Consider the following 27,648-nt stretch of genomic DNA (forward strand, 5'->3'; position numbering starts at 1 on the left):
GTACATGTACATTTCTAGATTTCATTTTTTAGGGCATCATTGATTCGTGAGCAATACAGTTATTGTGAGATGATGTCACAACATGGGCCGTAGTGGTTCACCATTGTTCACTACCTGTCTCTCAGTGCATGGATTCTATCAGACTTCGAAGATATAAGAAATAACAACACAACTGCATCCGTTACTCTCCAAAATTTATTTTGACTAAAAATTACGACCATTTCTTACAAGTCAAATATATACAAAAGAATGATAGAGATAATTTATCAGAATATATACAATATACAATGTAGATACTGACCATGAATGTTCTATTGGTACATGACTTATAAATCATAGAATGCTGCAAATACATTCTTGGACAGTGTGTCATGTTTTTTGGACGGTAAAGAATAATTTGCAATTTTAAGCCTTAGCACAAATACACTGTTAAAACAGTAAAAACAATCTGTCAATAATCACAGGTCACAGAATAAGACGGTTTTGGATGGACGGTCTGCATGTTAACAGGGGAAGTAAATGAGAATTTTGAAACGGTACCCTCAAACATTTCCCTTCAGTTTTGCTGTAGACAGCAACTACAGGCTACTTTAGCTTGTTCTAATTAAATGGCTTACGTTCCTGATGGACGGAGTCACACAAAATAATATCACAGACATCGTATAAATACAAGAATACTTTGGGAAAAGACAGAAAATTCATAATGAAAATGTCACAGATTTGGTCTTTGCAAGGCTCTCTGCTACAAATCACGACCAGTACTCACGACACAACTTCCAGGTCAAGGGAGAAGGTACAAGCATGTTGTATGTTATGATAAGAATTCTTGAAATGTCAGTGATACATGGACATGATAATGAGAAGAAATCTGTAAATATTTACCCATTCTGTTGAGAGAAACTTGAAATTTAGTGACTAAAATGAGTTTCATACTTTCCAATATCAACATAGATTGTAATAGATGTAAAAATCAAGAATATTAGAGAAAAAGTTAGCTGATATTCCAAGGATGGCATAAATATTTACTGTATTGATCTTCTCTACACAGAAAACATGAAGAGGAAAATAAAACCCTGTTTATTTTACGAAGCCAGCAGACCACGGTCAAATATGACACTTTTAAGGACCACAGTCTATTTCTTTTTATGGCTCTTTGTTGATGATTTTGATGTCGACGATTTCACCGACGCCTGTGAATCCGATCGTTTCTCTTTAGGTCCTTTGTCACTTTTCACACTCTCGGTTTTTGTTTCCTGCGATTTTGTAAGCGCCGTAGCGGAGTCTTTATCAGAGCGAGATTTAGCCGAGTGGGAGGTGCTCGCCTGGACCGATTCAGCAGAGACGGAGGGTGCTAGTTTTCTCTCCAAGGCCCGGACAGATTCTAATGCTTTGTTAAGTTCCTCCTCCATGGTGTGACATCGTTCTTCTGCACTCTGTGCACGTTCTTCAGCAGATCTGAAAAAGTTTAATGATGAGAAATTAGGATTGTGCAGACATGAATTTAATGAAGAGAGGCTCTTCACAGTCACTGTGTTATGATGGATTTTATATACAGCCTAATTCAGCATAGACACTAATTACGCTTGGGACTCTAAAGATATTCTAAATAACTATCTGACTCACATGAGTTGTAACTGCAAAGTCTCCACAGCAGCCAGTGCCTCGTAAGCCCGCTGTGCATTTGGTGTCTCCTGCCGTGACTCTGGCAGCTGGAAACCACCAGCAGAAGGAGGTTTGTCTGGGCTCTGCTCAAGGCTCTTGAAGTGGGTGTTCCGATCGTAACCGATTGCCTGGACTCTTTCTAGTGACTCTGCTGGGCTTATCGGTTCGTTTGTTGGTTCTTCTGACTCTGGTTCCTCTGGGAGTGGGGCAGCTGCAGCCTCATCCTGCAGAACGAGAATTCATAGTAAAGTGTGCTAGCTTATGCTGAATTATCACATCACCTACATGTATGATATTGGAAAGAACAAATAACATCGAATCACCATATATTTTAAGACAATTTGCTTCCAAGTAAAGTTGGTGAACCCTGCCTACCTGTTTATCAGCATCCTCCCCTTCAGCCTCCTCTCTAACGTCGGACAGAGAAGTGGCCGCAGGCTCCAAGGTGGGTGGTTCAGGGCTTTGGCTCACCTCTCCAGGTGGCACCTGGCTTTGGCTCGGATTGTCTGGTGGTAGCACTGGGCTTGGGCTTGGACTTGCTTGCTTGATGGAATCGAATGGAATAGCTGGGGTGGGCCCATCCACAACATCTTGCTGCTCACTTGGTTCTGGTGTTTGGGCCAGTTCTTCAGCTGGACCAGTTGGCACCGGAGTCAGGCCGCCTCCTGATAGAGCTATGTCAGACTTTTCTGATGCATGTCTTGATCTTTCTGATGCATGCCTCGATCTTTCTGAAGCTGGTATTTCTGAGACATCAGAGAAACCAGCACCTGACTGTAGGGAGAGCCCTCCCATACCCTGTGATGACTCTTGACCTGACCGGTCTGTCTGGCCATAGTCGGAGAATCCCATGTCACTGCGATCACCACCAGTATCCGAGGTCAGCCTAGTTCTTGATGTCTGAAAATTAAAAAACTCAAGTCAAATTTTAACTGAAGGAAAAAAGTACTTGGATAACTCACCACGGATGATACACTTCTGTTCCAGACCTTACATAGCAAGTGTCCTACTTTCACACTTGGGCTGCAGACTGATCAATTAGATATCTGGATAGATTTCTATGTCGTCACAATAAGACAAACAGCACATACTTACATCTGGAACTGACAGCTTCTCATGGTCATAGTACATCGACTCCTTCCCTGTCTTAGACTCGGCAACCTTCATGCTACTTGTCGCAGGTCGGAACTCAATCATTTCTCCCGTCAACTCGTGCAACAACAAAATGGCCGTCTGGATCCATTCGTCCGACTCCGATTTCAAGTTCTGTAATTCTTTATACTCGTGATCTGCATTTTCTTCATGAGCGTCGACCTTTCTCTGCATGGCGTCTTTTACTATGTTATTGCAACATCTAGAAAGAAGAGAAAAGAAAAAGATGTGAGATATTTTGTAGCCCCAATGATAAGGTCGACCAGCCCAAACTTTACATAAGAGTATAAGCAAATTCCATTACTTTGAAGTAATGTGCTTTTGAAACAACAGACATTGCTCCGAAGTACTTACAGGCTAACATATCTTGTGAACGAATCCAGCCGCTCAAACAATGACTTGGCATTTGTCTGAAGGTCGCTGACACTGGTACTTCCCAGCAGCACCATCTCGTGAGCCTCAGCGGAGTTCGCCTCCATGTCTGGCGCTATCCGTAGCAACATTTGGACCATCCATTTCACCATCTCTGTGTGAAGTTGCGAGACCTGTTCAACGAGTTTAGCGTCTTCGCTGTCGATGCCATTGGTAGCAGACGACACCCATCTCTGTGTGACTTTGACAGCATCGATGTATTCAACACTGGAAAAGAATACTAAATAGTTAATCTCACTTGACTTGCTGAGTGAAAAGAGTAACATGATATTGTTTTGAGAGCTGGTGACACCAAACTTACACTCAACTTTCAACTAATAATCACTTTTTATTGACTTACTTTTTATGTTCTTTACCATCGACCTTGTCCTCTTCCTTTTGCGCGAGTCCAATACAGGCATGTGTCTCATCAATGGCGTTGATCCAATCTTCCAGCAGCTGATAGAAGCGAGTCCACTCAGCATCTGGCAGCGGGTTTGAACCGTGCAACACGGTGTTCAGACGCGTGTCCCAGGTCTCAAGGACATTGGACAGGTGGATGAAGCCTCTGGCCACACCTGAAATTGCAATGAAATGGAATTAGAATGCTATATCTAAATTTGGGTTGCTTACTGTTGTTTACTGTAGGGTTAAACTAGGACTTCCCAGTCAACTGGGTTTGTCCACCATACCTACCATTATCTCCTGTCAGACGAACTTGATACTGTTTCACAAGCTCCTCCACGCTGTCATTCATCTTCAACATGGCGTCATGGTCGGGATAGTTGGAGCCGTCTTCTCCGCGATGCCGATTGAAAACCTTCAACGCAGCGTCTGTCCATCCGTACATCTCATGTTTAATCTTCGTCAACTCTTCTTGCATACTTAACATTATGTCACCTCCAAATTTTTCCGTCTCTTCAGAGAGCATCTGAAATGCAAATTTGGAGATTCTTAAAAAAATATCCTGTAAGCAAGTTCTTTTGATCATTCCTGGAAGCAAGACCCATACAGATGATATTTTTTTCTTCTTATTGATTGTGCAAGTTTTCAGCAAAATAACCAAACAAAATTAGGCTCAATATTTGAAAGACTCAATAAATTTGTTTTAATATTTCTCAAGTCTGGGGCTCAGTCTAACAACACAATAATTTCCGATACAATAATGTAGCAAGATTTCGTTTAGCAACACTCAAATAGATGTACTCAATTAGTCAAAATATTAAACATTTTATGCTCAATGATTTAAGCCTCACTCATCCAAAAACATTCAAAAGGTTTTATTTATTTATTTTGGATTTCAATACAGAGATCATGCAGGCCTTGGTCATGGGCAGGGTCAATTACAAATTTAGGGTGATGCAAGGAAGGATTGGGACTAATTATTATATTTTCATCAAAAACCTATTAAAAATAGACTTTTATAATAATTTTAGGTGTCAAAACTGACGACTGATTCAATTGGATATGCTGCTACTTGTACAATGAGATCAACAGTTTGATACTGGTACATGTATGTAGACTGTCTCATCAGATTTTAGCAAAATAAACCAAAGAAATAAATTAGAGAAGAAACTGAACTGCCTGAAAACTGATAGAGAAATGAAGAGTGTTCTCCACTTGTTATTTAGTAACGATAGCAGATTTTTTATTTGATTTTTGCGCGCGTACTGTGTTTCTTACTTCATGTAGTTGTTTTCTTTAATGAAAGTTTTATAATTTAAAGAAGAATCTGATGCAGTCACCAACGAGGTCCTTCAGCATTAGAAGTGGATTTCAATTTTAGACTCAATAAGAGTTTCAGAAGGGTTGGCAGGGCGGAAGGTACAAAAGTGATCAAGCATGCGTCACAAGAGCGAACCAAATGTTCGACTTGTTTTTTTCAGGTGTGGAGAACACTGATATAAATAGTAACAGCTTGAAAAATAGCATACGGTTAATTTCAAATAATGATTAAGAACAAAAAAATCAAAATCAAACCAATGAAATGTTTTTAATGAACTTTTGACATAGATGATACTCTTGAAAATCGTCACATATTGATGACAAAATCACAAAGCGATAAAATACATCCGAAGTCAACCTCACCATGTTGAAGTGATAGCAAACCTAGTGAATTTAAACAAAAAAAATTACTTTAAACTAAAGATACAATGTTTAGTCAGTTTTTCAATTATTTGACTCCTGTGTAGAGATAGACGGAATATTGACTCCCAGAGAAGCATTATTAGACAACGATTTGTGGATATCAAATTGGCCATGGGACAAGGATCTGGGTTACAGGTTTCTGGGTAATTAGTTGTCATTAGTTCATCCTATAGATGCTCCAATGATCGAATATCATTGGGCATTTAAGCGTAGAGGGTGGGGGGGGGGCTTGATGAATTAATTTATAGTAGAATAACCATGAGCTTTCCAAGTCCATCAACAACAGCCTGAAAGTCAAAATGAAATAAATTATGTGAAGAAAATGTTTGTGTGCATCAAACGTTGCATTTTAAATAGGTGTACATGTATACTATCTGTGTCTGTGTACAACTTCCACACTATCTTGAGCACCAAAATATTCTAACACCATAAACCCTCTCAAACAAAAAGTCACAGCAAATTAACCTGAAACTAGTGATAGATACTCCTGCTGCCAATCTGAACTTTAAAAGCAGTTTGTCCACCTCCCAGAATTTCAAAACTAGACAACTGCAGAAATGAGAGTGGCAACAAGAGTATAAAGGCCATGCAGGATGTCATTTTGTCATTCATTTTGGAAGTTAAACCATATCCTAGACCCCACTGATAGTGTGTGCAACATGAAGGACATCGCTTGGTTGATGCTGCTGTAACATGTCAACACTGGCATCATTGAGCAGACGTCAAATGCGCCATGTGGGTGAATGACATGAATTTGACATCCAAAATGTGTCTTTTGTTCAGATGACGTCATCTGCCTGGCCTGTATAAATGAAAATAAAACATAAACAAACCGCTGGGGTGGAATCATCGATGATTATTTCTTTTTGTTCTTTTGCGCTCTGAGCAAGAAGAAAAAACATAAGGTGTAAATGATTGAATGGTTCTAATCTACTAAGAAAGGTGGATTCGGATTTCTGTGCCTTTGATTCAGAAACTGAGACTACAAAAGTTAGTGACTGAAATCCGAACACCTCTTTCCTGAATTGAAAAAGAGCAAACACAAACAAAAGATTTTGAGGATTTTCAATTGGCTGTGTTTACAGAAATGACTGCAACTGAATGAATCAAATGGAATGCACACATATCCTTACGCTACTATGAGATCTATTAGGTATAGGAAAATCTGGGATTTGTTTCAAAAACTCTTCTTGCAGGTTATCCATTCGCTGAGAAAAAGACAGTTCAATTAAGTTGGCACCCAATGTTAACATCTGAAACATTGACATTAGGCAGGTCTTGCACAGGACACATGAACCATGTAAATCCAACCTTACATCCCTAAAAGTATACAGAATGAGCAAAAGTCTATCTGAACTACCATTCAATGTCAAAAACAATGGATTTATGAATACCACATCTGCCAAAGTATGAAATGGACATAACACTCTCTAGAAATCTCCCCTGTCATATACATACGTAATGTCAAACAAACACTTTCATTTTGTTTCAATCAAAGCGTCTCTAGACCAGAGGAAAAGGTGCATTTCACATCCTTCTACTTTGAGATTGAACTAAAAATGATGGCCCACAGATAGTTATACTCCTATGACAGCAGTTGACATGATCACCATGACAACAACATGCTTACCTCTTCCCAAGATTTGATAAAGTTGTAATATTCTGCCACCTTCTCCTTGTCAGGCACTTTGAGGATGTTACCTTCACGACCCCTGAAGCAAAGAGAAAGATTGTTGAAACACATAGTTTGGATTTATCTCCGACATGTGAGTTGAAAGGCGAGTTACAGAGACAATTTATCATCAGGTCGAATTCTTTGTTAAGCGTCATAAATCGACCCATACAGCTCCAAACTCAAAGGAGCTGAGATAACTTTCTGCATTTGGTTTTTGTCACAAATATAAAAACTTGACAATGATATCACAATAAGAGTTCCATTGCAAAACACGGCATGCACAATATCCATATTTTTCTAGTTAATCTTACCATGGGCATTGCCCATATAATGACTAATCTGTCCTCCAAATTTCAGAGCACTCGGGCCAACAGTAATGTACACAACATAAAAGGCATGAACTTCCAAAATACTCTTGTTTCACCAATCAAAAACTGCTTTATTGATTGCTAAAATTGAAACAGAGGCCAAGCGGAAACAAGACCTCATGACCATCAGACAAATTGGTGATGCCAACCGATTGTCTGTTCAAATCGAATGACGGTGTGCTCATTTGAGGGTTGACTTGAATATTCAGAAACCGTCTTATATTGCTTGGTGAAACTAGAGTATAAACAAGTCAAAGAACAAGCAACAGGCAAACAATTTAACAATGACATTCAAGCTACTGACAACCGTTTAAAGCGTCTTATTAATCACTGCAATTCAATAACTTATATCAAAGATGCGAGCCTATATATTTTTGCTTATAGAAAGAGTCTATTGGATCCTTTTGCTGAACTTCTCAAAAGCACATGAATTAATTGCGCCATTGATTGATATGAACAACAACAAAATATTTTCTCTCTGACTGATAAAAAATGGAGAAGGCAGCTAGAAACCTAGACTTGACTTAAAACTACTTTTGGGATGAAATTTTGATGAAAAGATTAATTTTGAAGTGTGACATCTTGCAGATGATTTAGAAACCTGTGCATTACCGGTATTAAAAACTAATCATTGGTAATGGGTGGAAAGATTTCATTGGGTAAAAGAGAGAATCAAAATGCTGTGGTTTATAGTTGGGTTGATTGGAGAAAAGTACTAAAAGGAGAAAAGCTTGACATACAGCTACTTGTACCCTACTTAGGCGGAGGATCAGGGAAACAGTACTACGCTTGGACCGAGATGCTTGATGGAATGTAAATGAATTTGAAAAACATTGTATGTGTTGGCTGAATCAGTCCCCCAGGATAGGATGCTGGTCAACTTAACATTGAACTTATTTGATCTGACCAAAATACAGTGAACCCTTTTATTTTCACCAACCAAAGAACCATTTTCATTGTTGGAAAATCCTTTTAGATGAAGGAATCAAAGGATAAGGAGTTTACAGACCTGAATTTCAAAGTCACCATCAAGCATCTTATGGATACTAGAACATGTAAACAAACTAGAACAGTGACAAAAACAGACAAGTTTTGGAATTGGGATCTCTGGTGATATGGTTAGTTACTTTTGTTTGTGATCAAGATGGGCCTTTTTTTGGAAAATAGATTTCTTTCGTGTTTTTTTTTCAGGTCTGAAATATAAGCAGGAGTTGAAAAGGATTAGCAAGGAAGCTGTGATGAAGATCAGGACCGTCCTACTCCATGGATAAGGAGCCTGCTACAGTTCTATTTGCATAATTAGCAACCATATGGGGGAGCTAAATTCGACTTTTGTCTAATCTCTTTCAAATTGTTTTTAAATCTCTAGTAAATTCTACTGCAGGGGGTATTTCAGTTTGCCAAGTTTAAGCTTGGGATAAATGCTACAATGAGTTGATAAAATGAGCTTGATTATACCTCTTGGAAGAAGCTGAAAAAGATTTTCATTCAAAGCAAGAAAGAGCTTTGCGATGAAATCACCTACCCTATTCCCTCACTCCTGCAATGCAATATGAAAAATACAAAAAATAAGACACAACGGAAAAAGGCAGAAAACACCCTTAACACACTTGGATATTTCAGCAAATAGCAAACCACAATAAATAATACATTTTACTGTACTTGGATTTGAAGACAAAGCCTCAATGAATAATAATAATGAATGGATAAACAATCTGAAAATAACAGCTCATTCTGTTTTCATTTTCCAACGTTTTGAAAATACACAAGTTGCTTGTCAGCCATAGCATGTAGGTTTCCTGGAAGTGAATCGGGCTAGAAACGGGGATGAAATCATAAACTGTGTTGGCAGACAAAGATTTCAGACACACCGGGACAGTGAAAGCGAATTCGCCAGTCTAACTTACATGTGTATTTTCTGAAAATCAATTCGGACTTGTTCCATTTCATGTTTGATCATCCTGAGTGCATCCCTCATGGTCTCATCGCGACGCTTCATGGTGAAATTAAAAACCTCCGACAAATCCCGCCAGCCATCAACATGACCCTGCAACTTCGTCAGAATGCCGGTGTCTTGATCGCTCAAAAGGATAGTAAAGTGATTTGCTAATTTCTGCCACGCTTTTTCGCTGATGTGTAACCGCTTTGCCGTCTGGAGATTATGCTCCTCTGTGACTTTCAAAGCAAGGCTGTACGCCGCAGTGCTCCAGAGCTCTTTCTCATCGGTCAGCATGTTGACCTGGAGTTCTAAACGGTTCCGCTGAAGTTCATAGAGGTCGTGGTATTCAGCGAGTAAACTTGAATTCTTTTGGGACTCAGCCAAGGCGTGCTTCAACTGGAAAAAGAATAATTCATTTTAGTATCATAAGTTGTGTTCTCCATTCGGTTTTCTTTTGGTGTGGTGGTAAGCTTAGAGTGTTGCTTGAAATAGGAGAAAGTTCAAATGTAGACTGGAGCCAAGCACATGTGTGTCAACACATGAGCTAGCTCCCACAGACGTTGAAAGCACGGGAGCCCCTACAGAAACGAGACTGAGCGAAAACCCACAGGCCTATGTAGGCCCAATTGGGTCCACACAATAGGTATTGAGTCCAAATGTACCAAGATGGCAACACAATATACAATACATTACATTAACCCCATAGGTCTAGTCCTACATAACAGCCCCTAAACTTGCAGCAGTCTTGCATTACTTACATCATCCTGGGCATCTTGGGCAGCAGATGACACCCTCAGGTCATGATCTTTCACCTGGGATAACTCACTGAAAAGATCAGCAAAAAAGGTTTACAAGTGCATAAAACTCGCAGCAGTAAATGTATAGATAGGTAATGCAATATTGCACACAAAAGAGAAAAGAGTAGAGATCATCATTATTCTAATTTCAGACCAGGAATATCAGTGCTTCTCTGTTACATTTTGAGAACCTACCAACCTGCCAAGTCCTTGCTGAGAGATAAGTCTGATCGCAGGCAGGCAAGGTATGGACAGTGCATAAGTTTTATACCTGTACATCAAGAGCAGAGTCACGACAATTGACATGAAATCTGTCTCTGTTTCACATGACATCTTAAGAATTCGATGCGACACCACAAGATGAGCTCTCAATGGTACATCATTATGGCTAATTATCTGATATAATGACAATTCTGAGACAAAGGCCTACATCTTGTCAATTTCAAGTAATACAGATGAAATGTTTTTACCTTACCCCGTCAATACTCCAATGGTGTTTTTAAACCTCATCAGCTCTTCTGTCAGGCGCCTGTCAAGGGCTCTCTGGGCCATCACCTCCTCGTGAAGGCTCTTCACCTGCTTTGGGACCTTGTTCAACAGATTGTGGTACCTCTCTCTAACGGAACTCAGGAGTTCACCACGTTCTACGCACTCTACTGTGACCTGAAAAAAACAGTGATCCGGTAAATTGCACTTTGTAGCCCAATGTCACTAAAGCTGGCATAAAGCAACCAGCGGCCTTGTAAGAAAACACAAACGCCCAACCATCAAAGGACTAACTGCACTTGAAACATGACAGACACACAGCAACTGGCCTCAATTGACTGCACAAACAACAAGTTCATTGAGGAGACTGGTCACAGAGGCACACTTGAGAAAACGAAACTGAAAACTATTTATAACTTGTGCCCTTGTTGTTACACCTACCTGACGGATTACTTCATGGAAGACCACATTATAAATATCTTGTTCTTTTTTAATGAGTTCCAGCAGTTTATGTAGTTGTGTTTCTCTGGCCCCCTCCAGTTCCAGGATTTGATCGACGCCTGCTCGCTCCATCATCTCATTTAGTGTCTTCTTCAGCTGAATCACCTCAAAACGACTGGTTGGTTTCCTGCAAGAACGGAAAGACCCATGAGTTGTGGAACTGGCACTGCCTGTCTTGTGTACCTCTTCTCAAGGAAATGCACTTGCAATGAAACCTCTAAATCATGTGGTAAACTACATAAATCCATCATAACATTCATAATTCTGCCATTGGCGAGAAAAACCAAAGACTTACATAGATGGAAACACCACCAAGTGCTTTTCATGGTCGCTGGGCTGGGTTGAAAATTCACTGAAAGAGAAATGAAGACTGTATAAGTTTTGAAGTTTCAAAAAAATGTCTTCTTTACATAATGACCTCATAATTGTATTATTGGTATAACAGACTCATACCAGAATTACAACAAAATCTGTAAGAGGATCTCCTATTTAGAAGACCCAAGCAATTTCGAAACGCTCCCTGATACCATACATGCCACTAGTCATGGCAATATTGTTTACAAAAATGAGATAATAACTTACTCATCATAATATTCTAGCCCCATAACACCCTTGTTCTTTACGATATGATACTCCTCAGGAATCAGAGTGTCGGGTAATTGGAGTGGCTAAAAATATAAAGAGCAATTATCAATGAAAAACCTTGAATTGACAAATTTGTTGATCGGATACAACACTGAAAATTCATGTCAATGACCCCGTCTGAGGAAAAATCGAACGGACTACCAAAAACCCTCCAGGTGAAATATCATAATCTAAAAATTGACCCTGAATAACACATCTATTTTTTTCAAATGACCCCCACCCATGGCCATCAACTACTAACTGGTTTCTCTTTGCCTTCCTGCGTCTGCTCCAAGCGAGCAGCACTTTGGTCGAACATGGCGGCTTTCTCCTTGCTCTCGGCCTTTTGAGGCACATCGTACAGGAAGGAGATGTCTTTACCAGCGCCGCACACACAGATTGTATTTTCTGTAAGATGTTTGAGCTTTTCACGCTGGCCTCTGTAGTTCCACACATTTGATGCTCGTTTCTTCACAGGCCCCTGATAAAAAAATATAAAATAGTAGTAATATTCATCATATTGATATACGCAAACGAAATGTCATGTCACGTCATAATATGTCATGTCCTCGTAATTTTTTTCGTTTTGGGGATTTCTAATCATATTTACCGGGATAAAAACATATATTGAAAAATGCATAGTAATGGAAATATATATGCATAAGCAAAGAATTTAAAAGGCCTGTGTTCATTTGATAAAGGTATCAAAATGCATGTAGTTGTGAAAACATGCATAAGTTGCACAGCATGATACAAAAACAATGAGGTACATGTGTTGTGGTGTTGCATGCAAAATGGACGTTTGATCACCAATGAATGATGGAAAATTGATGCATAGAGCCCAAATTAAAATAGTACTTGAACCATGAAAGAATAGAAAGTATATCATGCAGTAGCAAAAAAACGCTCCAGACAATGCAATTCCAGTTTTGCATTCAGCCACATTCTAAGATATTTTGACAAACCATTCTGGAAACAAGTTGGTCTGTGATTGTGAACGACCAGAGGAAGCAACATTCATTCCACACTCAGCTTACCTCTGTCAATGCTGAGGTGCTGCTCATAGTCATACTGACACGTGTCACAGCAGAGAAGTTACTAATACTGACACTTGTTACAGCAGAAGAGCTACATGTGCGCCTTCCAGAACCAGCAGACAGCTGCAGAGTTTAGAGTTTTGAGAAGAGATTTTGAAGAGTTTATTTTAAAATGCATTTCTAGTCAGGTAAGTGGTGAAGTAAAACTCACAGTCACAGAAAGAAATTATTCTACAGCTTCATTTCCTAGGATTTTTTCTTAATTACACTCATATTTAGCACATCCACTCAAGTCACTGAATGACAACATACCCGTACATGTAGTGACTACAGGATTTCAAGACGATACCATTGTATATTGTAAGGAATGAAAGATGCCTAAATTTGAATGAGATTTGTTAGAGAGTACAGTACAGGTAGAAAGGTTAGGTCAGACATTGTACAACTTGCAGTTGAAGAGAATCAAAGATTTCACACTACTGGAACCCTCTGCTTACCGATGATGTGTTAAGGTTGCGGTATCTTGATGGCGGCCCCAGCTGCTCAGCAGGAGGGGCTGGCATAGTGAGGGACATGAGCACATCTTGGGGGATGAAGTCACTTTGGAGAGACGTTGGTAGAGGCTTGGACTTGTCCACAGCAATGCTGCTATTTTTCAGATTTGGGAGAGAAACTGAAAGTGAAGTCAGAAAGAGGAATACATGTAAATAAGAATAAGCAAGTAGATATATCTCTTTCCTATGATCCAAGTCTTATACTCTTACTGAAGGAGACAACACAACAAATATGTCTGAGTGAAACAATTGTCATCACTGATATCAAATTTAGTAACAGCCAAATTTAGTAATGCATTCTTTTTGGATCAATGAGTTCATCTGAAGGACAGAAAACATCAGTTCCAAAATATCGAAACATTCAACTCTCCAATTCAGCATATGGTGAAAATGGGCAGTTCTAGTTCTGCTCAAACAATCCTATAGTTGAAACCAACTTCCTCCCAACAAGTTTAAAATCCCAGGTAGAACTTCGGGAGAGTGGATGGCGGGGGGGATGTTACAATCTGAAATCCTTGTGTGTCATTCTATTGAGGTGGTAGAAATTGCACTGATAAAAACCTTTATTTTCATCATTCTGATAGGGAGTAAGTGCCTTCTCTCTGCTCCTTTGCGACCTGGCACCATGGGCACTGTGCAGTGAAGCAGGACTACCCCCACCTCTTGGGGAACCATCTTTGGAGAGAGGGTTCTGGGGTGGGGGATTTGCAATTTCTGTGCTCATTCTTTTCTGGTTTACTCTTGGATTTGGTTGGTATTTTCACTAAGTTTCATTTCTGAAAGTAACAAAATGTTTATTCTTATACTATAGTATGGTATAACATGCTGTATGTAGCATCATTTTTCCAAAATTGTAGAGGTAGTAAATGAGTAAATCAGATCTTCTACTTTCTAGTGCCTAGTGGTGTTTTATGTCTGTCGTGAGTATATGAGTTATGACAATTACTGGAGTACCGGTACTCCTATTTATTCCACAACAGGCCTTTTATGACACCAGCTAGGCCTAGGCCTACAATAAATACACGGTTTACAATGACAGTTCACCAAACCACAACAGTGCTGCTACTATACATGCATGAATTGAATGCATGCAATGATGCACTGCCATTCAATGATTCATGGATTGGCCATTGGTCAGAAAACATACTACTTTACTGGAATGCAATTTTCTAATGTATTTTGCGAGAATTCATTCATCAAAATGGAGGCAACCACTCCTTGGATATTCAACTTCTTTTTCACATCAGAAAATTATTGGTTTAACATAGCAATGGCCGCAAAATTGATTGAAAGCAAAAAGTGAAAACTTACAAAAATTTTGATGACCTTCCGCCATATTGTTAAATTTCCTGTTGTCAAGGAAAGGGAATTGTGGGTACATATTTTACAGCCACAGACCAAATATTATAACATTTAATAGCCTTCCTGCCATAGCAATTGCAGTTTTCACACTTTAAAAAAAATAAATTATTTTAAAATTCTACAGAAAAATATATATAATTAAATATGTGTATATATATATAATGCCATTAAATGTTATGATATTGGTCTGTAGCTGTAAAAGTTGTACCCACAATTCCCTTTCCTTGACATCAGGAAATTTAACAATATGGCGGAAGGTCATCAAAACTTTTGTAAGTTTTTACCTTTGTTTTCAATCAATTTTGCCGTCTTTGCTATGTTAAACCACCAATTTTCTGATGTAAAATAGAAATCGAATATCGAAGGAGTGATTGGCTCCATTGTGATGTGTAAATTCTCGCAAAATACATTAGAAAAATGCATTCCAGTAAAGTAGTATGTTTTCTGTGCAGTGGCCAATATAATGCCAATGCATGGCATGCTTCATTATGTCATGTATGTTAAAGTTCATTGCGTGCATTGCATGCAAGCACTGCTGTCGATGGAAGATGAAGATTTGTTAGGGGCCTACATCCTCGGTGTACACTTCGAGGGATATCGGAGTTCTTCTGGTAATAACACTAACAGGTGACGCCACCATCCCATTAGTTGGGTCCACCTAATGTGCGTCCGGAACTCTGTTTGCGCGTCCGGAGCGCGTCCGGAAGAGAAAGTGCGCGTCCGGAACAATTTCCTATGTAAATATGAACCTATTGTTGCATTAGATGGCTTAAATAGCATTTTCATTCCATGTAGAGAAAATAAAATTGAAAAAAATCTTTTTGGTGACTTGTATTTTACAATTTTCAGCGAGGTGGTTAATTACTAATGCCATACTCATATCCCAACTTCCTTACGCGCCTTCTCCTGTTGTGGTCGTCTAAGTCGGTATGAGTTTGTCTTTGCGTGCCGTGGGATAAGGGGCAATAGCAATTATTGTGAAGCCAATTTGCGCTTTTAGGGGGGAGGGGAGGGGATCGAGGGGGGCGGGGGAAGGGGGTCAACAAAATTCATTCCATGTGCTGAGACACCAGATACCAGTCTAATCCATTACAACACGGCTACTATCGAATTTCCGCAACTGCAACAACAATTGGTTGAGGAGAAACGTCAGTAAACTGGGATTTGATGGCTGTGTAACACCCAAATCACCCCGCTGAAAATTGTAAAATACAAAGTCACCAAGGAGATTTTTTCCAATTTTATTTTCTCTACATGGAATTAAAATGCTATTTAAGCCATCTAATGCAACATTAGGTTCATATTTACATAGGAAATTGTTCCGGACGCGCACTTTCTCTTCCGGACGCGCTCCGGACGCACAAATTGTTCCGGACGCGCATTAGGTAGACCGCATTAGTTCATAGCGTGGGTAATAAGAATTAGCCTCGCTAGTCTAGACCAATGAAATTATGAATGATGGATGGATTCATGGTCGAGTTAAACTCTTTAATGTGAACTCATGGCATGACTCATGGTTTATTTGCAATATTAATTCATCACTGAGATGACCACATTAACTTGAGATCTGACTGAAATAAATCGCATGTTGTGCTTATTTATGTCTCCTTTTTAAGAGACCATTGATTTTATCCCTGACCGGATCTCATTTTGCAATGCCCCCCCCCCCATGTTCATAAATTTCTCATAGTCATAATTTTACCCCAAATCAAGAAAATCAAGTGAAAAGTCTGCAAACATGTGTTCTATTTTTGTTTGGATTTGCTTCTCTAAATTGTTCATGAACTTTTTAATCTTAGATATTAATCCCAAAAAAATCTTAATGGAATAAAAGCTGTATCTTTTTGAAAACAAACAAATCAAACCAACCACACCATGATTTACGGCAGGGTGTTAATCGAGTAGTACTACTGCTAGTTTTTGACTGAACTCTTTCAAAAAGAAGTTTGGCAATGAAAAGTGTGAATGAATGGCTATAGTATCATTCAGGTTTGCAACATTTTTCCTTTTGGTTTTTATTGCAAGAAACTGTTCCAGGGAATAAACAATTATATATGAAAAAATATTTAACATTACCACTAGCAACACTATTGATTAACACCCTATACTTTTTCCAAATCAGTCCCACCAAAATCAAACTTGTTACTTGTTTTATTTATTCCTTATGGCCAATCACATTACCAATTTGGATTAGCTTTGGTCGTCTGACTCCTTTGTTTGATTGTTTGGAGCGACAAAGGACATTGCCAACCTTGAAAGAATGTGTGGGAGTGTTACATAAAACCACTACCTGTCACATTTTAAGCCTTCCAATGCTTGCTTTGGCTTCGACTGTGCAGTGCATGCTGAAAATTCATGGCAGCATGGTGCACATGCAAATTTTGACTTATTTCAACATCTGAAATAGCAAAATTACTTATGTTTAGCACAAATCTTCTACAAGGTGGGTGTCATCTTCTGTCTAACTGAATCATGTTGTTAGGATATTTGAAGAGGGCAACTTTTCTTTGTATTTTCCCCTGGTATTTTTCAATATAGAGAAAGAATCTACCTCGGAGAACCATTTTAAGGTTTGCCAAAAGGCACTATGGCATTATGACCCATTATGGTACGTTATAATAATCATTCAAGTACACAAAATTTTAGTAAAATTGTGCCCCTTAGGATAGGACAGATGGATTGAGGGACGAATGGACAGACACCACTCAAATAGCTATTTTACTATTGGTCACCTGAGCAAAAGATGAAAAATTCCCCTAACTTAAGGAATTTGGAACTTATGCGTTGTGCCAATTTATCATTACAGATGACGCACACCTTGTCCGCAATTGCAAAGAAAGATTCTCGCTAGTATGGCTTGCAAGGTGAAGGGATACATGTAGGTATATAAGATTCTGACTTTCCGATTGGTTGAGAGGTGCCACTGTCAAATTACAAAAGATATGAGAATTGCATGCTTTTGCGCAAAAGAACTGGAGAGTACAATCGAGTCACTAAATCAGGAGGCCATAAGCGGTGATGCCATCTCATTGGTTGCTAGTTTTGGATTGATCACGAATTTTGCTCACGTGAATGTTTACATAAGTTCAAGGCCACTGCTGTTGTTCTGATGGTCCCATTGAATTTTACATACAAACTACTGGCTATTCTTACGACAGTCATATTCACTTTTGTCTCTTAATCCTAACCCTAGCCCAGACCCTAAGCCTTCCTCCTAGCACTAACCCAAACCCAAACCCTTCCCTAACACCAATCTCAACTTCCTAATTCCAAAAATTGCATAAATCCTTGTTATAACTAGTCGTAAGAATGGCAACTTTGTATAAAATAAAAGGAATAAAGTCTATCAATTCCATGAAGGAAACGTAATTCATGACTAAAAATGATGTATTTCAACATCATATTTAGGCAGTAATTTCATGACTAAAAACACTAGAATTGCTGTAATATTGCATTATGCATTTGTTCGAATTTATCTTTACAGATGCTACAAACCTACCCCGCAATTGCAACCGAAGATTTTTGGATGAACCGCAAGATGATCGGATGAAGGGTATGCATCAAGCAACAACTTGCCCAAATTGTTGATGGAGTTGCCACTGTCAAATTTTGTTTACCGTTATTAGAATAAAATAGTAAAACAATGCTATTGAAGGCCACAAGTGAAAAGTCAGTCCCCAAATGTGTCAGCGGCTGTCACTCTTAGTTACAGCACTCTGCCAGCAAGCTAAGGAATTAACTGACAATGCTAATGGCAGATTTGCCTGCATTCAGTGCTTCAGTTTCAAAGCAATATCACGTGGTGAAAACTGATAGAAGCCATGCACTGAAAGTTGAATATTGTAAGTATCACTAGTGAAAGATATGACAAACCAATAAGCAAGTCCGACACTTGTCATAGACCAAGCCTTATCAGTGAGGTATATGAACTAATACTGAAATTTAAAAAGTATCGCAAATCACATACAACTTTTATCCCAATTGCAAGGACCTTTTCATGTGCACTTTCCTGAGAGATCAAGGAATTAAAACTACCTTGTCTATACAATGTATTATAAAATGCTCAAATAAAGCCACTGCTACAATGTACACCAAGTTTTGAACATGTTATATAGATTGACAGTGACGCCTCCATCAGCAATTCATGCCAGTGGATTTTCAAAAGTCGTAATCACAGTATATGATGTGTGTGTGTGGGTGTGTGTTTGAGACGGGATAGGAAAAGGGTGCGGGAGGTGAGGGGGGGGGAGACTATGGTGACCATTGTGAGAGAGTTGGAAGTGTGTCTGATCACTGACTTGCTCATTTTGTAGCTATTGTTGTAATTCTAGTTGTTAGAGTAGTTATCGTAGTTATCTAGCTATCGTAGTTATCTAGCTTAGTTGTTATTCTTTTGGTCCCTGCTTATCATCTATTTTACCTATTCAGCTTTCAGTTGGTCCAGGCCAGGCCAGGTGACCAATGACGATGATAGATCGGGTTCGATTCAAGCTATACGCTTGGTGTATTTGGTTATCGTGACTGCGACTGAGTCTAACTCACGTCAATAGCGCGGTGGCTGGGTCCCAGGCATGCTTGCCACTTTGTTCCACGGTCCTCATCTATGTTTCGACTGTGATGACATGGACTTAGGTTCAAAGTACGTGTTCCCCTTGAGTCATTGTGGTTGATTGATGGGGGCAATTAACGGTGGCGTGTCGCTAGTCATTCAATTGGTCCCCTTGTTTTAGAGTGTTGGCGGGATAAGTCTTACGACTGTTAACAATAGTAAGCAATAGCTGGCCAGCGATCCCCTACCTGATCTCGAGGGGGATGGAATGACTGGGGTTAGAGGCCTGTTGTTAACCTGCGGAATTTCGTCGGACGAAATGTCAGGCGTGTCCGTGTGGGACTTGTGCTAAACCAGTTTAGTACATATGACGAAGACATTGGGCTCTTTGAATAACAACAGTGTTCTCAACCTCCTTGTGCCTCACAAAACCGACATATATACCCGCTGAAATCGACAAGACGGCGATGAAGAAGGAGAGCCGGCCTCCAGCTCGAGAGCCGAGAAGACACTGGATGGACCTGAAGAATATGTTGCTGCCAATGTTGGAGCCATACAGGGTAAGCATCACTTAGTCGTCAGTTACGTCTGGATTAAAAGAAACATTACAAAGATGTTAAAATGATGTTAAAAAGTATCAATCTGACGTGCGATTTCAATTTTTATACATGGGGTGCCACACTCAATTCTGTTCATACAGATTTGAAACCGCTTCAACCAATTTGGTTCCAGAATACAATTGAATGTGCTTTATTGAATTCGCATTAACTGATTCTCATTGAAACGTGTAGTGTTGGCGTCAATACGTATTAAAATAGTCTATTCATTGGCATTAGGCTTGCAGGTCACTAGCTTGTTCCTGTCTTGATTATCTTCTAATTACCACAAAGGGCAGGGACAAGACATTCATACGCGAAAGGCACGTTACTACAATACGCAGCAAGAGTTGCACTTTTCAAATCAAATTGCATGCTGATTAGACCAAGTGTGGTGTAGCCAATTCGTATTCCGGAGAGTGCTCTCTGGAAAACAGTTTTTAATTGGATCCAGTGTGAAAGTAGCATGCTGTAGAAACGCTCAGAAAAAAGATAAACCCCTTAACCAAAAATTTGATTATTTTTAGGCAGCCCGAGCCAACATTGTACAAGGGCCACAAGGTCCAGGGCCTCAAGGACAAGGGAAACAAGGACAAGGGACATAAGGACAAGGGACACAAGGATAAGGGACACAAGGACAAGGGACACAAAAGACGATGTTGCATCATCACCAGGGCCAGCCCGACTCGAGCGAAGTTGCCGAGATGAAAGTCGATCACTGTCTGAAGGAGTTTTGAAGGAGGATGCAAGCATTGGTAACTTTACTCTAGGCATATTTTTATTCAAAATCCTCACTGACACTGTCACCAGATGCTTGCAGTGACATCGTGGTTATTGTTACATTATCAGTCAAAACCAAACAATAGCTTTTACAGAGGTAGCCAACTTGAGAATTTGTTTATAGAACAAAGTTGGTTTTAAAGCTGAAATTCCGATCTGAACATTGACGACCCAAGAATTAGGAGTCGATCAGAGAAAAATTATAAAAAAAGGAGTAGAAATTGAAGGGTGTCATTGGTGTCAACTTGTACTTAGGAATCATCCCAAATAGACTGAAGCCAAAAGATATTCTTTCTTTTCTGTGAACCCCCTATCCCCCTTATTATGACTAAAAACTGAAGACTCTGTCTTCAACAAATGAAATTGGCGAGGCATCATGAAGATTATGCCTGCCATTTCGGTCGGAATTGCCAAGAGGCATCTTTGTACAAGTTAGGATCTAGGTCACATAGTAAGAAAACGTGTCATGTTTGTTGAAATTTCCAAAGTTGACCTCTGTGACCTTGAACAGCATGTCAAATCAAAAACCTGGGTAATATGTCATGTAACCTTACCAGATGTACCTATGATGAATATTTGGAAATGCTCAAGCCTTTAGTTCCGGAGAAATAGCACTTTTTGTGTTTCGGGTTTCCGCCCCCTGGTGGCCAATCCATGAATCAAATCACATCGAAAGTTGTCATTTGACCTAGGGGTATATATGTACAAGATTTCAAGTCAGTAACACAAGCGGTTATGAAACGTGCCGCGATTGCCTAACGGCGATGCCAATAGCGAACTTTGACCTCGGCGACCTTGAAAAGTACGTCAAATTAAACACCCGGGTATAATGTCATGTAACCTTACGAGATGTACCTATGATAAATATTTGGAAATTACCCAGCCTTTAGTTCCGGGGAAATAGCCTTTTGTGTTTCGGGTTTCGGCTCCCTGGTGGCCAATCCATGAATCAAATCACAACGAAATTTAGTCTCTGAGGTCATTTGACCGAGGGGTACAAGATTTCAAGTTAGTTACACCAGCGGTTATGATACATGCCACTATTGCCTAAAGGCGATGCCAGAGCTTACTTTGACCTCTATGATCTTGAAAAGTACCTCAAATCAAAAACCCAAGTTATATTTCAAGCACCCTTATGACATTCACCCACCGTAAAAATTTCATGATTCTAGCTAGCAGCGTTTATAGCCAAAAATAGCTTTTCAAAGAGTGCCATCTATATGGCTTACAAGCAGCCAAATTGGGCTAATTTTCATTTTGGAAGAAGGTCTTGCCCAGTGGTACTCACACACCAAGTGTGAACTTTCTGGGTCGGGTGGTTAAGAAAAGTGTCATTCTTTTCTCAAAAGTTAACGACGGACGACGACGACGACGGACGCCATAGTATCGTATAAGCTCTCCTGAAAGGTGAGCTCAAAAGTAAAGCCAGAAAGTTTATGAAAACGAAACCTGACACTTGAAGTGACAACCATCTCACCCAAATGAAAAGAAGAAAATCTTTTGGTTTCAATCTATTCATTTTGATATAGGTCCTTGAATGTATTTTTCCTTTTATCTAGCCCTCTGCAGATTGAGATGATGGCTGTCGAGAAGACCCTGACCACTCAACCAAGATCTACAATTCGTACTAGAGTAGATGTGACTCTCAAATATTTTGGATGACGAAGGAATCCAACGCATATATGGTAAGTATAAATAGGTGACAAGACAGTATATGGTTGAACACGCCATTGGCTGAGTTCTTTTCATCAAGTCGAAAAATGGTGGATTTTATCTTCAAACTGCACAAGCAACCTCATTTTGGAATTGAATTGCAAATCAAGTGTCAAGTAGGATAGCGTTGTGGTCGTCTGTATTAAGGCTTTTAGAAAATTAAGACAAGAACACATTTCTTAAATATATCCAACCCCTTCCAGAAACTAGCTTTTGAAAAACCCACTTCAGCCGCCTTGTTTTGATCGACCCGATTATTCAGGCAGAGATGCGCTAAGCTAACTATACCCCCATATTGCTTGAAGACTTCAGCAACTTCAGGAAGATTTCGCACATTGATTGGGAAACCTTGGACTTGCATGTACTGTACTGGTGAAACCGAACAAACTCGGCCCTAAAGTGTATTTACAGGGTGTGCCAATAAATATTCCATATGTTCTGTGGCTGCACTGAAATAGACAGGCTATTAGATTTTCATTCCATGGTTTTGTCACTGCATCGCTCCTTACTTAACACAAACTGTGTCAAAAATAGAAGTAAAAGAGCCACACTTTTGCAGTGGTTTGGGTCTCTGACAAGCAGTCATGAGGTCCCGGGCTCTCCAGTTGAAAATGCTCAGGTTGTAGTGCTGATTGAGCAGCTAATCTGAGTTCCAGTTCCACTGAAATCTCTCGGCATAGACTGGGGTAAGAGTTAAAAGTAGGGTGACAGTCTCAACCGTTGTTGATATCAAGACTAGAAGCCCGAAACTTGTAAATTATGCTTTAGGGACAGACAAGATGTCGCGACGCGATGAGATAAGGGGCTGAGTGAGGGCTTTAACTTAAGGGGTACACCGTTTGTTATTACTGGTGGTCCAGGAAAATTGAATTTCAGTTATACACAATGCTGTAGAACAGTTATTATGCATGTGAGTTTGCTGAAACTGGGTGCTTCTGGTATTTGTATTTCTATACAACGGCAGTGCCAGTCCTGAAGTCTATATTTAGTACATATTTGTGCAATTGGAAATTTCAAATTTAATCACAAACTTCTGACTTCTAATGAACAGTTAAGGATTTAAGGGTTGTGATTCTATCATAAACTGCTGTGGTGAATTTGATGAAACTGAATGAAAGGCCCTATGGCACATGCATTAATAATAGTAGAACAATGGAGTAACCTTAAATTTTGTTTTCTAGACGCTCACAGATATGGGCAGATGACTGAGAGTCGAGTGGATTCAGTGGATCGAACGGTTGCGCTGAGGGATATCCAAGTACAGGAGTGACGAACCACAGTTCAGCAAACGATGCCTTGACAGACCAATTCAAGGAGAACCTTCGCTAAGATCAGGAAGGGAACGTGTTTGCTGTGTGGATGGATTGAACATTTGAATGTCCGTCATTCTATAAACTATAATGACAATATTCTAATGGACTATATTGACAATCTAACTCCAAAGGGACTCTCTGGACTTGGGGAAAGCTACAGTCATAGAGTCCTGACATGATATCCTGCAGCCACCATGAGGACAGCCTATCTCATACCTTCGGAAGGATGCCATCACACGGTAATATAAACAAATCAATTTCAGTTTTTCAAATGCCTGATTTAGAGATCGTGAGCTCTCTGTTGAGGAACAATTTTCCAACGTTGTCTTTGGGATACCAATTGCAATGTGATTTTCATCAAACTCACAGTGATGTCTGATGATAGTTTGGACCAATCGCAATTAGTAAAACAATACACTGTTGCAAAATGTGCAAAAAGAAGTAGACAATAAGGAATGCACGTTCTAAACATGTTTAAAGCTTGCTCCTCCATATGATTGCATCATTCAGAAATATGGTTTTTACAAGGAAAAATGCTTTGAAAACATGAAAACAATCGTACTTTCAATGACTATACAAAGGGGAGGGCAAAGGAACTACAATAGAAAGGATGGTTAAAACTATTATCTGTGCAATTCTGATGAAAATCGCATCGTAACTAAATAGTATTAAAACACCTGGATTTACAATGAACCGCACTTTACAGTGTAAATGCAACATGCGCCAACGAAGCCTCGTTTTGAGTTCAGCGGTTATAGCTAGGCTGCTTGGGTTGGTGCCCCGTTGGTATTGATTGTCTAACCGAAACTACGAGGGTAGAGTTCAACCTCAGCTCCGCCTCGCTTTTTGGTCTACATTTTAGCTCCACCCTCATGGTTCTGGAGAGACAACCTTGAACCTCCAGCTCGGTATCAATTCCAAAATCCCAAAAATGACTTGGAAAATGTTCCTTAAGAGAACTGCCCTTTTGACGAAACTTCTCAAATTCTACAGTCTGTCACCTCCCTCTGAAACTGAGAACTTAAACTGCTGATTTTCTAAGGATAGAATTTGTCATTGTAATGACATCAGGCATGTCAAGGAGGGATACACATTTGTGTCTCTTGCTAATTCAAAGCAGCACTGAGACTGAGAGTGAGAATCCTGAACGAAGGCTGTAGAGAAGTTGTCCACTAGTTATCTATACAGTGAGCACCATGACCCCTTGACATTGAATTATCAACTTCGCATGTGCTCTTACATATGTACAACCATCATTTCATGTTGTCTTTTTCTTTTCAGCATGATGAGCCATCCCACAGAAGGGAGAAGGATGTTGTTGACCTAGCACATCCCAACCATGCTCCCATCGCCGTCAAGTAACAGTACGACGGTTGTATTATGTCGCCGTAGGCCCTATTGTTTTATCAAAATATCTGATTGAAAGGTGATTTAATGAAAATTCAAATTTTTCTGATGGTGAGAAGGCAAATATTTATCTAGCTTATGACAAGCATAGATTCTTTTAATCAAATCTTGGTTATGACCATGACTTATGCCATGGTTCAAAATCTTACACTTTATATATCAAGGAATTGGGTTGTTATTAGCTAACAAGGGAGCCAATAAGGCACAGAAGAAAGAACAATTAGGGGGTGGGGGTTGCCAACAGCCGCCTTGGGCATATCAGGACCCTGAAATTCTTGTCAGGCTAAAGTTATTTTTCTGCTTAAAAAATCACCGAATTCATCAGATATTCATTTGATTATATCCATCACTTTGGACATGGGGTCCATGTGTTCTTGTTTCGCTGACCCCACGAAACAAGAACACATGTGTCTGATGGAAACGTAGGCCTTTCATACTGTTTCTCGATCTCATCAGTACCACAGAATCAACTGACATGGCCTGGGCTCTGATGCCCTGGACCCTTTATCACACTGGCTGGATCAGTTGCTCAGTACATGTACCTTCATGCTCGAGACAACTGACCGACAGTGATAAGTTGAATTTAAATTTCCTCCTTCTTAAAATACCAAACATCTTTCCAATTGAACTAAAACAGTTGGATAAACTCTCACTGTTTTATTGAAAATTTAAAGACTGATCCTTCCCTAGTGGTCACACGGCGCCGTTGTCAAAGCGTGTCATTCGACAATGGTGGCATGCATGCATGTTTTGTTACGGCTTACCAGGGACCCCAAATTGTTGATGATGATGTTCTCCATGAGTACATCTCCTTGGATAATAGTTGAGCATAATGGTACCTGCCCTCATGACAATTTTGGACATAATACTGAATTGATCGAGAAAAGTGTAATTTAAAAATTGCAACTTTTAGACGTTCCTGTATGAATGTATTTGAAAATACTGTATGTAAACTAAATATTTTGTAAAATGCTGAATAAATGAGATCTATAGACTCCATGACTTGGCAAAAAGTATGGCAAACCCAACTTTTAATCTTTGCCATGTCAAGGTCACCTCTTTTGTCATGCAAATAACATGTTAGAACTGCTCCTTTTGTCATGCTAATTGGCAGCCAGATCTGTCCAGCGGACATGAGAAATGTGGTTCTTTTGTTATTCAAATTGAGTCCTGCAAATCAACAGCAGTGACCAAACCTATTGTCAGCTAACATACAATAGCTATTCATGTATAATAAACATGATGAATGCATGAAGAGGTTTAGTGCTAACTCAAACCATTGTGTTGGAACGTTGAGTCTATTGTGTTTGATCTCAATTTAGCATTGGGTTGCAAGGACACTTATCAGTGTTTCTTTGTGATATCTTGTAAAGAAGTTGACCATGTCTTAAAGGGATAGTGCTTAACTGTCCTATCTCCTGGTCCTCTTCTTGTGTTTGGCTTTCGGAGTGGTGCAGCAAAAAAATAATGTACAATGTATGTACTCATTTGAAACATAAGCGCCTGTCACCTGTGTGATGGAGATGGCGACTCCCTCCGATTGCGTAGGTTTTCTCCCGGTATGCGGGTTTCCTCCTACACGACTTTCCAATTCGTCATGTGTCTTCCTTGGAATGTACAACAATAAAGTTTTTTTGAAAGAGAAACAGTTCTTTCTTATTGGCCTTTTCACCGGAGCCGTCGTGCTGACCAGATTTTGACCTTGACAAATAGGTCAAATAAAAAAACCTTCCTATGTCTTGCATCCCAATCGAAGATGGAAATGAAACACTTTTTAGTGTTGCTTGTTTCAGTCGCCTCTGAAGTCATCTTACCTGGCGGATTATGCATAAAGTTGAAACGTCCATAACCACTGTGTTGGACTGCAAGCATACTAACCTTTGCACCCCAAGGAGAAGAGTCCATTGATCATAATATTTGCTTGCAGGGTAGTTCACTACCACACGACAATCAAGGTCTTTTCATGCTGGGTGAAAGCATTGGCATCAAAATGTGCCCTTGTGCACCCTAAATAACAAATGACGTTACCATTTGACTGTTCTTGCTGTGTGTAAAGCAGGGTGTGCTTGTGACGCACTTGTCCACAGTAATAACCTGGCCGGCCGAAAACACGATACTTTGATTTGGCTTGTTTGGCCACAACAATCAACAAAAGCCATGAGCTTGCCCCCTCGAGTGGTAGGCTCTCTATAAAAACAAAGCCTCGGGGTCATGCCACTGTTTTGTGTATTGTAAACGGATGACGACGACAACGCACGGTGCAGTATTTCACAGATTCCGCACTCGCTGTACAGACAAGGAGAAAATTAATTTCAAAGATATCTCACTAACTCTTACCGACTGTCAAGCAACATTAACCCAATTGACGGAGTAAATCGGGAGTTCATCAATTAAAAACAACTAAGACATGCAAAGATGTGTGCTTTTTGAGCAAAGTTTTATTTCTGAAAAGACACCGATTACTCAGAAATGGAGTAATATAGTTCTTATATAGTTTATAGGTGACAGATATGATGAACAGCACCTGGCTGGCTTTACAGTTGGTCTAAACCATGGTTTCAAAATGCACAAGAG

General features: G+C 39.7%; 1 protein-coding gene and 1 long non-coding RNA gene across 4 annotated transcripts; one reads left to right on the forward strand and one right to left on the reverse strand.

Annotated features, from left to right (window-relative positions):
• Positions 1-181: 181 nt before the first annotated feature.
• LOC135501172 (axonemal dynein light chain domain-containing protein 1-like) lies at positions 182-14,700 on the reverse strand. 2 transcript variants are annotated; one of them, XM_064793063.1, is made up of 19 exons: positions 14,666-14,700; positions 13,916-14,130; positions 13,298-13,473; positions 12,026-12,244; positions 11,722-11,807; positions 11,435-11,491; positions 11,080-11,266; positions 10,628-10,815; positions 10,114-10,180; positions 9,324-9,751; positions 8,942-8,956; positions 7,004-7,085; positions 3,922-4,156; positions 3,587-3,803; positions 3,169-3,453; positions 2,758-3,016; positions 2,038-2,562; positions 1,624-1,886; positions 182-1,455 (listed from the first exon to the last, which is right to left on the reverse strand). In XM_064793063.1, the coding sequence occupies exons 2-19, from the start codon at positions 14,076-14,078 to the stop codon at positions 1,134-1,136; spliced, it is 3,774 nt and encodes a 1,257-aa protein (XP_064649133.1). In that variant the 5' UTR covers positions 14,079-14,130; positions 14,666-14,700; the 3' UTR covers positions 182-1,133. The 2 variants fall into 2 exon arrangements, with proteins under 2 accessions (XP_064649133.1, XP_064649134.1); XM_064793064.1 differs by lacking the exon at positions 8,942-8,956.
• Positions 14,701-14,959: 259 nt separating this feature from the next.
• LOC135501755 (uncharacterized) lies at positions 14,960-26,720 on the forward strand. Of its 2 annotated transcripts, none has more exons than XR_010449632.1 (8): positions 14,960-14,988; positions 17,523-17,594; positions 18,201-18,269; positions 19,145-19,825; positions 20,389-20,616; positions 22,201-22,326; positions 23,536-23,906; positions 24,949-26,720. It is a non-coding gene; the product is annotated as an uncharacterized LOC135501755 (long non-coding RNA). The 2 variants fall into 2 exon arrangements; XR_010449633.1 differs by having other exon boundaries at positions 23,546-23,906.
• Positions 26,721-27,648: the final 928 nt, after the last annotated feature.

This window comes from Lineus longissimus, chromosome 17, assembly GCF_910592395.1.
Source record: "Lineus longissimus chromosome 17, tnLinLong1.2, whole genome shotgun sequence".
NCBI classification, from domain to species: domain Eukaryota; kingdom Metazoa; phylum Nemertea; class Pilidiophora; order Heteronemertea; family Lineidae; genus Lineus; species Lineus longissimus.